The 18,473-nt window shown below is 42.7% G+C and overlaps 1 protein-coding gene across 2 annotated transcripts; it reads left to right on the forward strand.

The window, feature by feature from the left end:
* Window positions 6,103-13,932, forward strand: LOC8068857 (protein MODIFIER OF SNC1 1). Of its 2 annotated transcripts, XR_002446611.1 has the most exons (9): window positions 6,103-6,565; window positions 7,773-7,853; window positions 7,944-7,988; window positions 8,082-8,445; window positions 8,529-8,610; window positions 8,891-8,971; window positions 9,070-10,604; window positions 11,093-13,485; window positions 13,574-13,932. XR_002446611.1 is itself a non-coding variant. In XM_021445600.1 (8 exons), the coding sequence occupies exons 1-8, from the start codon at window positions 6,534-6,536 to the stop codon at window positions 13,418-13,420; spliced, it is 4,548 nt and encodes a 1,515-aa protein (XP_021301275.1). In that variant the 5' UTR covers window positions 6,103-6,533; the 3' UTR covers window positions 13,421-13,932. The 2 variants fall into 2 exon arrangements, 1 of the variants encoding a protein (XP_021301275.1); XM_021445600.1 differs by having other exon boundaries at window positions 11,093-13,932.

Below are 18,473 nucleotides of genomic sequence, written 5' to 3' on the forward strand. Positions count from 1 at the left end.
TGATGTAGCCATCAATTCCCTTCAAGATTTCAAGCTGTGCTGGTTGCTTGCTCAGGGACAGGCTTCTTATTGGTTGCACAAAGTTTTCAAGCACCTTGTTGCCGAAGGTCTCATAGCTGAAGGCAGCTGTCTCGATCTTTGCCAGGTATGTTATCCCACAGAATTTGACGACCTGCAGTACCACATTGTACTAACTCTGTTTAACTTAATTCCTAAATTCATATATTTTTTAGAGTAAAGTGCATTGGCGGTCCTTGAACTTGTTGGACTGTGTCATCCCGGTTCCTAAACTCGCAAATCGAAGTTCAAGTCCCCAACAAGTGTCATCAATCACACCTTTAGGTCCTTAAACTTGTCCGGCTGTATCATCTAGATCTGTAAACTTGCAAATCACCCGCTTACGTCCTCAAACTTATTTAGTATGTAAACTTACAAATTCAATAGATATTATAGAATTGTCCAAAAATTATAAATCTAATTTCGCTAGACTCCTAGTAACATGTACTTTAAATTAGAATAAAAGAAATCACCATGTATTTTCTATTTTTAACTCTATAGTTAATAACTAAATAGGCACATACATTTTTAGGATTTATATAAAAATATATGTGACTATTTAGTTATTTAACTACAGAGTTAAAAATAGAAAGTACATGGTGATTTCTATTCTCATTTAAAGTACAAGTTACCATATGGGTCTCACAAAATTAGATTTTTAACTTTTGGATAGTTCTATAAATATTTATTGGATTTACAAAGTTTACAATATTTACAACATTTAGAGACCGGGATGACACAGCTGAACAAGTTTGAGGACTTAAATGGGTGATTTGCATATTTAGAGACTTAAATGATACAGTGGAATAAGTTTGAGGACATAAACAAGCAATTTGCAAGTTTAGAGACCGTGATGACATAAATGAACAAGTTTGAGGACCTAAACGGTCAATTTGCGAGATTAGAGACCAGAATGACATAGCCAAACAAGTTCGAAGATCGCTAGTGGACTTTACTCTACTTTTTAGAATGTAATACCTAAATTTATATACGAGAACACAGTACCTAACATTAACTACTTGCAGTACCAAGTATGAGTTTTATTTTAATTCATATTGACGCGGTCTAATATTAGTACCACATCGTACTGATGTTTTTTTTAGTGGGTACTAATGTTGTATTCAGTTGCATAGCTTTAAACCTAGGCCTTGTCTTTTCTCGTTTATAATTACTATATAAATGGTTAGATCACTGCTGTTGCAAAAAAAACGTACAGTTACATTATTCAGATTCCTTGTCTTAGCCATTCTCATATGCTCGACCCAAATTGCATTACTTACCATACGGTATTGATACGGTGCTACTCATTGGTATCTGTGGCTGCAAATCCTTTTCATTGCTTTGAGACTTGTCTACATTCTTTTTTTATAAGGTGGCAGCTGTGTACTCATGTTTCTGTTTATTGATGATAAGCATGAAGACTGTTCATTTATTGTGAAGCCGGCTTAGATGTATACATAACATATATATTATTATGTTCAACTTGTAACCCCGCTTTCCGGAACTATCATCATAGTTAGCAAATCAAAAGATCATATGGATGCTTGTCGTTTGCTTGAACACATAGTTATGTTTTGTTCAACTATATTTGACACGGTCATTGAATCATTTTGTTCCACGTGGTGAGAATTCCTGTATCCTCAACGTGAATGACCAAATGTCTCTAATAATAAGATATGGTTAGTCAAAACCTAAAGCTTGCTGCTAATGATCTCAACTTGTAGGCTGATATTATTGTTGTATTTTCCGTCTCTGTCACACCTTTAAAACCACTGTATCTAGCTATACTAATTTTGTTCATAGTGTATATTATATGTAAGCTTGTGTAGAACTGATGACAGTCTATATGTATGCAAAGCCAACCTATTTGTGGATGGCTAACTCCTGGCTGCACAGAAGATATGTATATACATATAGTTACCGTTCGTTTCATTTGAAAAAAAAGGACAAGTTTTGTTCTCAAGTTGGTTTTTTTTTTAAGCATGAAGATTATTGAATGTTTTTTTTAAAGACAGGATTGTTAAAATTGAGACCAATTAACTAAAACTAGCTAGAGACATTGTCCTGACGTTTCAAAACTACGTTTGCTTCTGCTTTGTCACGTTTCAGAGCATTACCCGAGTATATGACTCTGCTTTAATTTAATTTGCTCTTTTAAGTAAAATCTATTTGACTCTACAAGTTTTGGATTGAAAACTGCTACTCTAGCTAGCGATCTATAAACTTTGTGAAGTCTTATGGTGCAAATGATGATGAACAGCGATGGCACATTTGTCACATCCACGGTTATTGATTTAAGAATGTGACAAACCAAAGAAGTGCTTGCCTTGAAATGTTTGTTGAACATATTGCTCTCCCCTTTCCAAACTATATGTCGTCATTTTAGTTTTGTTTTAAGTCAAACTTCAAGGATCCATCTTGATTTAAGTTTTACGGGAAAAATGCACAAATATCTACAACATCATATTTGGTTTTGTTAAAGCTACCATAAAAGATATCTTGATAGTGCATTTATTTGGTATCATAGATTTTAATATATTCTTATATAAATTTTATCAAAGTTCGGTTTTCTTGTGAATTGTGATAAGCATCTCCATCTCAAGCTGTTTTGTTTTCTGAATCCTAATCCAACGCATGATATCAAAACTGCAGCCATGCCCATGCATGAACGCGCATATATACTACGGCCTTGTTTAGTTCCTAAAAAATTTTGCAAAATTTTTTAAATTTTCCGTCACATCGAATTTTTAAACCATGCATGGAGTATTAAATATAGACGAAAATAAAAACTAATTGCACAGTTTGGTCGGAATTGACGAGACGAATCTTTTGAGCCTAGTTAGTCCATGATCAGATAATATTTGTCAAATACAAACGAAAGTGTGATACAGTGTTGATTTCTCAAAGTTTTTTTTAACTAAACAAGGCCTTCGTATACGTTTAATTACCTGCTTAGGCACAGGTGGGGTGATCTTGGCAAGCTCCCTGAGGTAGCCGACGAAGCCGTCCTTGAGCAGGCACGCCATCCCCGTCAGCTCCCGCTCATCAGCCGCCGCTCCGCCACCACCACCGTCCGCCGGTACTTCGTCGGCGGCGGCGTCGCGGAACGCGCGGTCGGCCTCCTGGCGCAGCCCGTGGCGGCGGAGGCTGTCGTAGAGCCGCACGGCCACGCGCCGCGCGGTACCCGGCGATGCCGCGCCGATCCTCGCCCGCGCCTCCGGGGACGCGCACCGGGACAGCCCTGGCATCCGGGCGCGCGTTGCGGGCGTCTCGGAGCCCGTCGCCGGCACCACCACCACCACGCCGCATTCGTCGTCGGCGTTGTTGTCGCCGTCGTACATCATCGAGGCCGAGGACCACCGCCGGCTGGACGTGGCGGTGGTGGAGGCGGACCGCCTGCGTACCGGCGACTGCGACCGGGCGTGCCTCCTAGGAACGCCGCCGCCGCCGCCGCCACCGCCCGCGAGGCTCCATGTGGCGCCGTCGCACGGCGAGCTCGGTGCTCGCTGCGACTGTGACATCTCCTTGGCTCCGTGGCTCGTCCGGCCTCGGCCTCTGGTGCATGCTCGGCAGCGCGGGTGAGCACTGGACCAGGAAGTGCTATTTAAAAAGGAGCCGGCGATCAGATGGCAGTGGCAGCTGTTACGAGCGGTAGGTTTTTTTGTTTTGTTTTTTTAGAAATGTTACGAGCATTAGGGAAAAAAAAATGTTACGAGCAGTAGGTAGACGAACCTATTTAACCCTTGTTTAGTTCACGAAAATCTTTAGTCAACTTCGCCATGTTTGATCTTCTCCGTGGACTATGGTGATTTTGTCCAAGGATCTAAAGCTACGGAGTCTTCGTTTATTGGAAAAAATCAATATACTTTTAATATTGAATCAGGATTCACTAAGACAGAAATAAAGCACTCGGTGAAAATTGTTATCATAGTTTCGTCTTCATCTAATAAGCTGGCTCCACTCAAAAAAAAATGTTATAGGTTGGCACATACATATTTTTATTATGATATGACAACGTTTTTAAGAAGACACAAATTGATTTTCATAGGGATAAAAACTCTCTTAGCTCGATTTTCAACTATGTGAGTCATCAAATCAAATATCAACGAAACAAGAGAATGCAGCTACTCATTAAGAGTGATTTGATTTATCCACGTGTTCATTTGCATCTTAAAAAACAATGTTATGAAAGTCTCCACTGAGAATAGCCTAGGAGCTTTTATAGTTGTGAGAAAATTGAGAATATAATAATAGTAGTGGTTATGTTTCGAAAATATATCAAATCATTGGTGTAAAGGCACAAATCTCACGCTTAGCAAAGATGCCAACATTGTAAGGTTTGTAAGCTCACGGATCCATTTGATGAACAAAACATCAATATTATTAGCAAGATTGAGATATCAAGACCAGATCTTTGAGTTTAAATCATCTCTGAAAAAAAGAGGTGTCATCTTTCTGGCCATCAGGTCTGCACATAAACGGTGAAAATAAGTCCAAAGTGATTTATACAAAACCAAAATGACTTATAGTTTGGAAAGGAGAGAGCAATATGTTAATAGTTTTAGTATGTTTATTTATTTCTCTTTGCTAGGCTATGTCGTGGTTTTCCCGTGGTGAATTTGCCTTGAGATATGAACACGTGATTAGCTAGCCAAGCTGAAGTTAGAGGAATACGGATTTATTAGCTAGCCAAGATGGAATCCTTACGATTGTGATCAGCTGCCTAAGAAACATTGGAACAAAAGAACAAAGAGACATGTCAAAAATAGCAATTTCTAGTCTACTTGTGGGTGTGTAACGGCTTTGTGTGAGAGTGACCATGTGCTATAATTTTTTGAATTATCACGACCTTCCATTTTTGTTTTACTTGGACAAATACTAACCACATATATGTATTCCTATATTTTAGTACATTATTATGTTCATAATTTCACATTAATAATAATACCTACTTACAATTATGATTTAGTGTCACATAATAAATGCCTCACTGAAATAGTAGTACAAACAAAACCAAACATGCATTTAGCTTTTTTTTTTTTTGTTCACACACTCTAGCCTCAGGTTGGGCCAAATATGCCCTGGGGTACTCAAGCCAGATAGGTCCATCTCATGCATCCAAAAACGGACATCTAGGATAGATGCCTGGGCCGGACAACTTTGCTACCAAACATCCAAACATGTTCTAGGTGTTTGGATCGTGGAGGTTATATATAGCTTAAACCAAACATATCTTTAATGTTTTAAATGGACAAATTAGTAAAAAGGTGAACGGGAGAGTTGTGTCGTTAGACCAGTCTCAATACATAGTTTTGACACAGTTACCAATACTATAAACTAGGTAACCGAGCCATATAAGTTTTATGGGGATGAAACTCCTCTCCCATCTAATGAAACTCCTTCATTTAATGATCCTGCCAAGTCAGCAATTTTGTTTATGTGGCACCCTATTTAATGTACATGACACTTCATGAAGCATGCATTGAGACTGACCTAACAATAAGGCCAGTCTCAATGCATGTTTCATGAGAGTGTTATGCACATTAAATAGGGTGCCGCATAAGCAAAATTGCTGATTTGGCAGGGTCATTAAATGTAGGAGTTTCATCAGATGAGAGAGAAGTTTCATTCTCATGAAACTCCTATGGCTCGATTACTAGTTTATAGTCTTGATAACTATACTATAGTTAAGACTGGCCTCTCGAAATGGAAGGAGTATTATTATTAATCATTTATAAAACTGTCGCCTCTTTGTACATATCCTTGCGCCGCACGGAACGTCCAAATCATGGGATCAGATGTGGCCAGGCCCAAACCCAAGCACCCAAACAAACCATCCCAAGCCCGACACGGATCCTATGCTCCCTGCAGCCACACGATCCCACGAATCTCCGCCGCTCCCGTTCCGCCACGTGTCTTTCCCTGGCCATCTGGGGCCACGGGAGCTCACGGGCTCCCGTCCCCGCGTCCACTCCCGCCACGCCACGCGTCCGTCCTCTCCGACCCTTTTTATTTTTATCGCTCTCACGAACGCCTCTCCAACCTTCCTCTCTCTCTCTCTCTCTCTCTTCCCCGTCGCACCCCGTCGCCTCGGCATCCCGCCTCCAACTCTGACGAGCGGGCCCCACCTGTCATCCTCCCCACCGCCGCCGCCGCTCGCCGGACGGCAGGGCGACGAGGACCCCGTTTACCCCCCCCCCCTACTACCTGCGCCGGGACCCGCCTCCGTGCCGTGCGCCGCTGATCCGAGCGGACCGCAGACCGCTTCCCGCGCTGATCGCTTCCTTCGTTCGACCCCCTAGGGTTTCGGCGTTCCCCCCTCTCTCTCTCTCCCCGCGGCTCCTGGGAGGCGGCCCCAGAGATCTCGATCTCCCGCGGCCTCGGCCGCGCTCCGCTGTTGGTTCCGCTCGATTCACCACCGGGGAATTAGAGAGGCGTTTTCCGCGAGGGAGCTTCTTCGCGGGGAAGAAGGGGCCATGGCCTCGAGCCTGCTCACCACGGACAGGAGGTTCGTGATCTCCATCCTACGCTCCCACACGATATCATTATTCTATTAAACTTTCCGTTCGCAATTCCGGTTTGATCGTGTAGTGCCTCTGCATTGGTACGTGAGATTTTTTTTTTGGTATAAAAAATTAGAAAATTAGCATCTGTTTGGTGTGGGGCGGTGGGGGTGTGAGAACAGCAGCCTCTTGTTTCAATTGATTTTGGAGGTATAGATGCTAGTTTTTGCATGGTTGGGTTTGATATTGAGCTGCTGATTGGCTCAATGGAGCTACGAAGTTCAGCTGGTGTGGCACTTGTGTCATCATGCGAGGGCCTAAGTGTTTTATTGGTGAGAATTATATGGAGGTTTTGTCGGTTTGGAGATTGGATGTGTCCGGTAGTCCACTTGTGGCGACAACACCAGGCTCCATTTGTGGCGACAACACCACCAGGCTGTTAATGATGCGGTGATTTTATGCTCTGCGCTGTGATTGAGCTTGCTTACCTTTTGCCATGTTTGAATCAAGCCTTCTGTTCTTTTTTTTTTGAAACTTTTCTGTGTAAGCTATTTGTGATTTTAGGGTGGGCTTAGTAAAAAGCTGTGATGCTCTACTTATACTTCCTCCGGTCACAATAAGTTCCTCTAGGTTTGTCTATTCTTATCTCGACCATCAATATCAAAATTTTCAACACAAGATCAAAACCAGTAGGTTCATAGTGAAAACTACTTTAGAATATGTAACTCTTCTCATCATTATTAAGATAATATATCTTTATAGATATTGCTAGTAAAAGTTGAAAAGGCAGACTTAGGACAGACGTAAATGGACTTACATTTGTGATCAGAGGAAGTAATATTTACATTGAGAATCCCTAATCAATGGTTTCACAATAACATACGTAATAACTTTGTGCAATGGCGTGTACACATCACAAATTGAGGCGATAAGGCACAGTATCTTGGCTCATCCAGAACTAGCCATGTGCTAGTTATCTCAAAAGCTTCTGAACATAACTTAGCTTCCTGTATTTTGTCCCACCTGTAACAATTCTTCTGTTGCACCTGCCGATTAATACTATGTCCATATTATGAACTGCCTTGTTTTGTGATGTCATTTAGTGGGATATTTCGTATTTGTAATTTTTATGGGTACATTTTTCGGTTGTACTGATTGCCAACATTTGTCTTTGTACTTGCATAATCAACTATTCCCTATGGCTTTCTTCAGATGGGGTGCTACTCCTGCAAGGAAATCTGGTATGACTGTTCTGGGGAAAGTCCCAAAACCGATTAATTTACCAAGTCAGAGGTAAAATTTTTCCTAGGTTATTGGTAGCAAATTGTTAACTCTAGACTTTTTTTTCTATATGTGGATTGATTTGTTTTTTTTTTAATTTAGGTTGGAAAACAATGGTCTTGATCCCAATCTGGAACTTGTTCCAAAGTAAGTATGCATCCTTTTTTCTCATCTGCTCTTTTTAAGGTTTAGGATGGTCTCAATGTTCCTCGTGTCATGAGACTCTTGTTTCAATGTTAGGGGCACCCTCACCTGGGGCAGCAAAGCACCATCTACAACACCAAATGCATGGGGTTCCTCGTCAATTCTGTCTACCAAGAACGATGGAAGTTCCAGTTCATCTAGTCACTTCAATGGCCGACCCTCCTCTGGCGGAGGCTCGAGGCCATCAACAGCTGGAAGTGAATCACTTGGTTCACCCAATGCTTGGGGTCCAAATTCTCGCCCCTCTTCAGCATCAGGCACATTCCCATCACCTCATCTACCAATGGCCTCAAATCGTCCCCGAAGTGCGGAAACAAGACCTGGAAGTTCACAGCTTTCTCGATTTGCGGATAATGCTTCAGACAATGTGAAAGCATCAATAAGGACTATTGATAGATCGGTAATGCTGCAGACCTAGAACTGAGCTTAGATCAGGATTCAATGCATCATTCAGTTCATATATATATACTTTTAACTGTGTAGGGATCTTCATCACATGGGCCTGGGTTCACACTAAGTACTGGTGATTTCCCAACGCTTGGCTCTGAAGCAAACAGTCAACGAGGTAATTATGTACAACATAAAATGTTCTCTGCAGTTTTTATGTTTTCAAGTTTTCTGCTCCTGCCAAATTATTTCTTTGGTTTTATAGGTTTTTATGTTTAGCATGTCAAATTCTGTGCTATCTTCAATATCTACACATGTGCTAGATATAAATGCTAGCGTTGATCAATTATTTGGGCAAAAATTGTTTTTGTTTCTATTTTTTTGAGTCTACAACTGCCAGTTTCATGTACTTAGTTTGTGTATAAGAGTTCTCTTTACACGACTTTTTTAAATTCCAGGCCATAGTTCGAAAGGGCGCCCAACTTCTAGTTCAGGTAAAGAGGTGTCGCAAGGTGAACAAGTGAAGAGCCTAACAACCGGTATAATATATTTCATCATCGCAACATTGGTTGATAGCATCAACTACTGTTGGATATGTATTGCCTTACCTAGTAATGAGAAATATCTTGTGTGCTAGGAACTGGTGAAGTAATCTCGCCATCCAATAATCACCCTGTTGATATCATGAAGACAGAGCAGCATGCACACCCTGGAGGTGCTCCTGTCCCCGCCACAAGTGTGTCGAATGAAGGCCTGCAACCACAGCCATATCCACCAAATTTTCCTATGCCGCCTCCGCAGTTTGATTCATGGCGTGCACCTCCTGGTCACCCCCCTGAGGGAATGTGGCATAGAGGACCAGTGCCAGGTGGGCCATACAGACCTGTTGGCCCCCATGGTAATTTCCCTGTTGAACCATTTGGTTATTATGGCCAGTTCCCACAAAACTCTGAAGCTGCAGCAAGACAGGGCCCTGGGCATGGTGGATATCACGCTAAAAATGGAGATGTGTATCATCCTATGGCTCCTAATTCCTATATTATGAATCAGCCTGTTATTCCAGTCAGACCAGTTTATCAGGGTCCAGTACCTTATGATGGGTATTATGGCCCTCGACCAAATTTCAATAATGCCAATGTTAGAGATCCTCATTTTATTGGAGGTCCTCACCAACCTGGAATATTAAATCAATTCCCAAATCAGAATGACAGGTTTCACCCTGGACATCCTCAGAACAGACCAGGCAAACATGAAACAGTTCCAAGGGAGCAGCTGGAATCTGATAAAGTACATGTGTTTCGTCGAGGACAGCCTGGGAGTTTGCATGATAATCCAGATCGCCTAGGAGGTTCCCGTGAATTTGAAAGGAATGTGCAGCCAGCACCGCCGCTTCTTCCACATCCTGATGGAAACCGGGCTGATATGAACATGAGGACAGATACAAGGGGCGCCTTTAGTGAAGCTGAAAGAACTAGGGTACTTACAAAATCGGTGCCTAACCAGAGAGGTTCGGTTGGTACAGAACATGTATCTGTTTATGAAAATGCACATTCCCATCACCGAGAAACTGTTGATGGCACTCTGCGCAAGAAGTTCAAGGAGGATAGCTCAATTGCACTTGATCAGCAACCTGTCATTAAGAAGAATGCAGCTTTAATAGAGAAAATCGAGAGTTTGAACAACAAAGCCAGAAATGTTGATGCACGTAATCTCCCAGAACCAGCTTCATCCAAGGAATTCAAGAAGCATCCAAAAAGCACTGATGTTTCATCCCCTGCTATGGTTTGCCCATCTGACCAGCCCGTTGCTGTTTCCCGTATTTCTCCTGTGGTGCAGAGACTACCAAATGTGCCCATCGAGGGTACAATTCTTGGACCGGCACATTCACAGTTAACTGAATTTAGCAAAGCCGACAAGCTTGGTGATCCAATTAACGATCATGTACATAGGAGAGGTGATTCTTCAAGAAACAGTTATCATGGTCCTTCTAAAGATAGGCCAGCTAATAAATTCGGAAGTCATGGACGGGGAGAAAGTTCCACAACCACTTCATTACCAGTAGCTGATCTGAGGAATACTATTCAACATGGCCAACAACCTGAGAGTGCTTCGCAGCTGCAACCTGTGACTGTACCTGATGATATGCCAGCTTCACTTGATTATGAGTCTCAGGTATATATTTGTGGTATTCTTACAAATTTTATGGCTATCATTCTAATATTTTGGAAATTCCTTATTGCAACTAGCTTTAGGGGGGATATTGACCAATCACCAATGGCCATCATCAGCGAAATTTTTATACTTTGATGAAAACTCAACTGTCTTGTATATGAAAATCAGGCAGTTAGAATTTTTTGTTTTTCTATCGCAGCATTGCCATTGCTTGAAGTTATAATAAGTTCTCCTACCTTGTCTATTTGCATCGGGGATTCTGGTTGGGATTCATATCACAGTACAGCTAGTGGACATCATCAGAAAAACACTAGCTTTTTGCTAATTAAGACACTTGTTTGCTTTTGTTACCTGTGGAATTTCTGCAATATGTAGAACAAAAATCATTATGCAGCATCAAATGCTCAAAGCAGTGAGTTGAACATGGTTCTTAGGAATTTGAATGTTGATTGCTCACTAGTGTCATATTTGTTGTTTTTCCTATTCAGCGTGCAAAAATGAAGGAGTTGGCTGCAGAACGTGCGAAAAAGTTGAAAGCTGAGGAAGAGGAACGGATAAAGAACCAAAAAGCAAAAGCGCTCGCGAAGTTAGAAGAATTGAACAGGCGATCATCAGTACTTCAGAAGAAATCAAATGATACAAAAGTAGAAACCGATGATGCGCATGATAAGCAACAGGCTGGACTTGATGTGACTCCTAAACTTGCCACTTCAACTGCTGAACCACGTGATGTTATTGCGCCTAACAGGCTTACTGCTCTTCTGCCTCCTAATGATCCCAATCATACTATGGTTCAAGTACAGTCCCAGTCTACTGCTCAATCGCATGCTTCAGATGGTGGCAAAGACCCTGATGCTCATGCTGCCTCATCCTCAGTCAGGAACACACCCAGCAACATGGAGCATGTTGTGCAGAAGAGTATCTCACAGTCGCATGACATCAGTATGGTGAAGGCTAAGCAAGGCTACAGGAAAAGACATGTTTCAGAGGAGAAAATTTCTGGCGAGAAGGCAAGTGCTTCAATAACCACTGGGAATGCTAAGAAAAATATTGATGTTCCCGTCGACACAGTGACGGCTATTGCACCACATGATGATCCTCCAGTTCAGAACAAGAAGGGGACCCGGCATTTGAGAAGTAAGAAAAAGGTTGACGATGCTCCAGTTACTTCTAAACATCCACCTGTGGTGTTTAATGAGCAGAATACAGTGAAAGTCTCTACCGAGCAAAAGACACATATTGAGCCAAAGACACATACTGGTGGTGTTATCATCAGTAGCTCTATTGTTCCCACTGAAGGCACTGTTGTAACTGTTGGAAGTATAACTGTTGGTGGGATTTCACTTAAACCTGTGAACCAGGAGCCTGTTAAATCACCAGATGGAACAAATAGTATAGAAAGTAGCCGACCAAGACCTCAGCAAGCAAGAAAATCTGGAAAGCATCAGCATGTTCTTCGGCCTATAGAGAAACCACATGGTAATGATGGTGTTTTGTGGGCACCAGTTAAGCCACCATTGCAGAATGAGCAGTCTGATGGAGCCATGCCAAATGCAGCAGTAGCTGACCTCACTCAACCGTCAGGGAAAGCCATCAATGATGGGGAGAATGTGACAAGAACAAAGAGGGCTGAAATGGAAAGATATGTTCCTAAGCCTATGTCCAAAGAGCTGCAACAACAAAATCCAAGTCATGATAAGGAAGCAATTGATAAGCCCAGTGCTGCTAAATCAGATGCTGCAGCTGAACCCAAGAAAACTAGCAAAGGACACGGAGGCAAATATAATCCTTCTTGGCGCAAGAGGAATCCAAATGAGTCAGCTTTGGTGGCACCAGATTCTGTTGAGCAAGCAGACAGCTCTTATGAATCAAAGGAGGTTCAGAACTGCTCCGATCAGAATCAGCCTGTTGAACTTGGCAAGCAAGATACACAGGTAAAATCCAATGCAGATGCTGCTGCTGAGAATAGCTCAGCTCCAGCTCAAACAGTTACACTATTGGCCGGTGGTGCGAAAGAACATAGTGCAGCTAACAGGCAAAGGCGACAGCATGTTAAGGCTCAAAGAAATGAAGCAAGTAGCTACTCAAATGAGAGCAAAGGTAGAGAGGGCAAGAATGATGTTGTCTCAGCAACATCGGTCATGGATTCAAGCTCATCCAATCACAGGAATGTGCCAAGATCTGATGTGAAAGGCAGCGGGGTAGTTTCTCATTCTAGAGCCTGGAAGCCAAAAGCCAATTCCCATCCTCAGAACAGCTCAGATGGCAAGATTGCTGTTGAAGGGCCAGTGGAGTCCCATGGAGGTGGGCTTGAGATCAGCATGTCCAAAGGATCTGATACAACTACACATCAAGACACCAGCACTAAACCGATGAAAAGGAGTGATGGCGCTGATGAGGTCTCACATAGCAAACAGGAGAACCTGACACGGGAAGATGGCAACCAGAAGAGTGAGACTGAACAGGAGCAGGCTAATCCTGCGCTGCGTCGCCAAGGCCAGCCCAATACAAGGTACCACAGGGGAGGTGGGGCACACAGGGGAAGGGGGGGTTATGATGCTGGGAGGCCAAGCCATGGCACGAATGCAGAGAGGCGAAGGGGTGGCAGCCATCTTGAATACCAGCCGGTCGGATCCCAAAATAAAGCTACAGACTTCCAACAGAGCCCGAGCATGGAAGAACGAACCGAGGGGCCTCCCGCTTCTGGACAAGCGTTCAGGGAGCGTGGCCACAACAGGGGGCTACGCCCAGCAGGCCGCTTCGTCCGGCGAAACCCTGCCTCTACGCCTACCAGTAATTCTCACCAAAATGAATAATCTTCCACGGCTGCCACATCCGCTGAGCTGCAGGAACTCGCCCTTGTGGTTATGTTTCACAACAGGTAGGTAAATGCGTCTTTGTTGGTCTGTACAGGGAGCATCCCCCAAATCTCAACCCCCTCCATCGCTGACATGTTTTGGGGTTAGCAGGTTTGGATGCACTTGGGTGGGCGGCAGGTGTCTATGCCTCTATGCTGGTGAGCATTAGGATCATTGTACCGGTAAAGTGGTAATAGTCTTTTGTCCCAAGGGCACCTGGCCCCACACGCGCCACGTGTGATTGTGGATTTTTCCTGAAGAACATCCCCTTTGTTGGGATGCGATGTTGGAACGTGTACTAACAGAGTTGTGTTTGAGAACTGGGTTTGAATGTTGTTAGCTTGCTGCTAATGGGAACAGAAAGTGTTCGTTTTTGGCCCAACTATCAGGCCTCTAGTTGGCTAATACGTTGGCGTCAGCACAGCATGCTCTCTTTGTTTTTTGTTTGTTAGAGGTGGTGTTTACGGGAATTGCTTTGGGTCTACGGGACGGGATCCCCGGTATAATCAATCATGTGTGGTTAGTTTGAGAAATGGGGTGGTGATAATCTAGGCCCTGTTTAGCAAGCTATTTAGATCCATTTCAAGGTGAATGGTAAAAGGTGTGATAGCTACTAGTACTACGTTTCGAATTTTAGTCGTTCTATAATTATGCACCTAGAAAAGTCGGAGCACTTTCCCTTCTTTCTAATTTCTAATTTTCTATGCTCTATATATCATGAGCATCCTGTGGCCTCCTTTTTCGGTGTTGTTGCTTGTCTCAATATGGTACATATAAGTTGGCGCACCTTCCAAGTAAGAAAAATATACACAACATGACAACCACCACGAAAATGGAGCGATCGGTCGGCAGGTGGAAGTACTGACCGCGACTAGTGTGCATGCTACCTTTGTTGGTAGACTTCCATAGTTCCACGGCCGAAATCAGCCAATTGATAATCCATAGCTAGGCATGCTCCAAAAAGAAGACAAACAACCAACAACTTAGTTGACATTCAATCCATGATTAAAGATGATGTCTACAAGCAATAACAAATGCGCAAACAACATTAGCAATGGTATCCCTATTGTTGCACATAACTAATAGCAAATGCACAAACAAGCAATGCCACCCCGTTGTCAGAACAACTATAAGGTCAACAACAACACAGAGCATCCCTCGCCCCTCCACACCCACACCCACCACCACCACCAAACACACCCTCCACCTTAAAAAAACATGTTGCCGTTGATTTCTCAAGGTGTTACTATTCTCTCTCCCTCTAACGTAGCAATGATCCACAACATGTAAGTAATAGGTCTTTGGATGTCGTGGTCTAAACAATGTATACATTTTAGATTTAACACTCTATACTTGTAAGGATAATAAGCTCATCAACCCGTAGCGGGCTGCTAGCGAGCTATGTACTAGCAATAGGTAGTCTTGTATATTGAACAAGCTGATGGGTTGGTGTAAAGAATAAATAACAGTAGCAAAAAAGGACGCATGGGATTGGGAGAGCGAGAGAGGAAGCGAGAGAAGGTATCTTTAGGATTGGGATCTATTAAGCAATAACTCGTTTCTTTCTCTTTTTCAATTCTCTCGTCTCCACATAGGATTTGATGACATGTATGATCGTGTAGCCTCTTGGGTAAGACTTATTATACTTGCTCTGACAGGTGTGATCTAGACATAGTTGCATATGTGGATAGTGAGACTAACATCCACATAACCATATTAGAAACCCTATATCTTAGAAGAGATGATTGTCAGATAGACCTTTGACTAAAGTCATATTTTCTAGGAGTCCATGACATAAGAAAACTATATACTCTTTGCTTTCTTAATACTTGTGTAGGGTGTAATGAGACTAGTTGTGCACTCCCTCCATCCTAAACACAAATGCAATCGTAGAGTTCAAATTTTGTAGCACGAAAAATGCACATATAGGAGTATCATTAGGTAATCAACCTAGAGCCCTAGAGTGTCAGCCATGGGACAGACTCATATAAGGGCTTCCCCAACGCGAGCAGTCAATGCCAACACTCAAGTACAACTGCTAACTTCAGCTTTTGTCATAGCTTTCTCTGGAACATGTCATAAGCATACATCCATACTTGCCACAACGCGTATAAAGCAGTGGTTCTAACATTTTGTCAGACCAGGCACTCGGTGCTTCTACAGGAGACTCTGCTAGTCTGCGGAGCTACTGATCAGCATGTGCTAGAGAAATCAATCCAACGTGGAAGCTGGGGCTAATGACAGTGTGGTGCGTTGGGGATGCCCTAAGATCAACCACACAATATTATTCTTTGGTCTCCCATCATGTCCTAAAAAAACACCGCCCTTGTAAAAAATGGGCAGCAAAGTTACCTATAGCACGGAGCCACGGACGTGTAGATGGCCTCTCGTCCACTTGTTTCGCCTTTCCTCTTTTGCCTCGTGGAGCTCTGCAGCATGGAACAATCGCTCCCCGCCGGAGCTCCTTCCAAAATCCCAAGAGCAGGATGGGGTTCAGCAATGCTTAGCCCAAATAATTGGTAACAGATCTTCTGATGAAATTCTTGTTCAGGTCACGGCTTACCTATGGTTTATATGGAAAGCCAGGAATGATCTGCGCTTTCGGAAACGAAGTTGGTCTGATTTGCAGGTCCACCTGGCGGTTAACACGCATATTCAAAGTTTCAGCAGATTTCAAGTAAAGGAATTGAGGCAAAATATCCAGCTGGAAAAGACATCTGATGATAACTTAGATGAGCCCCACAGGGGTCGTTTACACTCCCACCATCTCTCTCCTTCTTACACGTCCACGGACTCTCCTAATGAGATTAGATGCTACACTCATGCCTCCATTGACCCTGGAGTATCACAAAACTCGCCAAAAAAGGCGGGGTTGGGAATTTTTCTTCAGGATCAAGCAACAAACTGCAGTCACTACATCAAGATACAAATGGATAACATCACCTCAGTACTTATGGCAGAAGCTGCAGCCCTTGCCTTTGCAGCAGAAATTGCTCCAAAGCTGGATTTTCAACAAGTCTCATTCAATACCGACAACCAATTGTTGGTAAACTGCCTCAAGGGAGCTAACCACAGCAGTTCAGCTTCCTGGGACTCCAAACCTTACACCCAAAAGTTTATCAACTTTAGTCATGGCATCAGAAGTCAGATTCTAAAAATCCCCAGGAGCAGGAATTCCATAGCTCATGCTTTAGCTAGATCAGTAAACAATGCTTCGCTCAATAACTCTAAAATAGAATTTGAATGTAAAAATCCTGAGCATGTAGACTGCTGCCCTCTGAAATTAGCACTAGACAATGTATCCTGGGACTGTGTCCCCTTCATTGCAGCTTCCTGCTGCTAATAATAAAGATTTGGTTCTGGTAAAAAAAAAAAATCCCAATCAAGAGCCCCTATCCCCGCCAAGACACGGCCGTCACCGCCTTGCCTCCAAATCAGGATTGTGTCATGATGCTAGACGGTGATGGGATCCCGTCGTCATGTTTCTTTAGGTTTTGTTTGAGGTAGCCACGCCTTTTTTTTAAAAAAAAAATCGAGCACTCCTTCAAAATCGAGAAAGAAAAAAGAAATGTTGTGAGATGTCAGGATGTTATAGGCACAGCAGCGTCATTTTACAATCAGTCTTGATTCGTTCGTGGGGTTCTAGAATCATTTTTTTTTAGAATGGCGGGAGTAATAATCCATAGCTCATTATAGTAACCACACAACCCACAACGCAGAGTTTTCAAACACCATTTCATCGTTTGTTATTTAAAAAAAATACCATCTCATTGTCATCTGCAGCAGCGATGCTTGATGCTTCAACGTTGCTTTTCGCTACAGCATGCCAGCAGCGTCCGGTGATAGAGACCCAGGTTTAGGTCTTGTTTGTTTAGTTCCCAAAATTTTTCAAGATTCTTCGTCACATCAAATCTTACGACATATGCATGGAGCATTAAATATAGATAAACAAGATAACTAATTGCATAGTTTATCTGTAATTTACGAGATGAATCTTTTGAGCCTAGTTAGTCTATGATTGGATAATATTTGTCAAATAAAAACGAAAGTGCTACAGTAGCAAAATCTAAAAAAAATGCGAACTAAACAAGGCCTTAGTTTGTAAAATTTGTGGTTTTTGGCTACTGCAGTACTTTCGTTTTTATTTGACAAACATTGTCCAATCACGAAGTAACTAGATTCAAAAGATTCATCTCACAAATTACAGGTAAACTGTTCAATTAGTTTTTATTTTCATCTATATTTAATGCTCTATACATGCGACCAAAGATTCGATTTGACGGAAAATCTTGAAAATTTTTGCGAACTAAATAAGGCCTTATATTGAGAGAGAGAGAGAGAATGCTTGACCATAGCTGGTACCGAACACGTTTGCACGTTTTCCTCTTTGTTGAAGCAAGGAAGCAAGCAACTGAGCGTTCTTCCTTCTCCAAGCATCGGTTTTGTCGTCCGAGGAAAATCATCACCTGCACTGCAATTTGAAAAAAAAAATTGACGCACCGATTTTTCTGCATCTGTGTAGTGTGAGATTGAGGCCTTGCTTAAAATTTAAATTTTTTTCAAGATTTTTTGTCACACCAAATCTTATGATAAATGTATAAAGCATTAAATATAAATAAAAAAATAATTAATTACATAATTTATCTGTAATTTGCGAGACGGATCTTTTAAATCTAATTAATCCATAGCTAAAAATACTATAGTATTAAAATCTAAAACTTTTTTTTTAAAACTATCTAAAAACTTTTTTTGGATTAAACCAGGCCTGAGATCCGGATGTGAATGCGATGGGGGTCCTGGTCCTGTGTGGTTGGTCACACCACTCGCCGCACCAACCCAACCAGATCCCATCCACCCCCCACCTCCAACCAACCCGGCCGGGTGGACCCCACCCAACCAGTGACCGAAAGAAACCAGCAACAACCAACCGCGGCCGGGAGGCGTCGCGGTCGCCGCCCGCCCGCCGCTTTCCTTCCCCCTGCTCTCCCGTCGCGGCCTCGGCCTCGCTATA

The sequence above is a fragment of the Sorghum bicolor genome, chromosome 8 (genome assembly GCF_000003195.3).
Source record: "Sorghum bicolor cultivar BTx623 chromosome 8, Sorghum_bicolor_NCBIv3, whole genome shotgun sequence".
NCBI lineage: Eukaryota > Viridiplantae > Streptophyta > Magnoliopsida > Poales > Poaceae > Sorghum > Sorghum bicolor.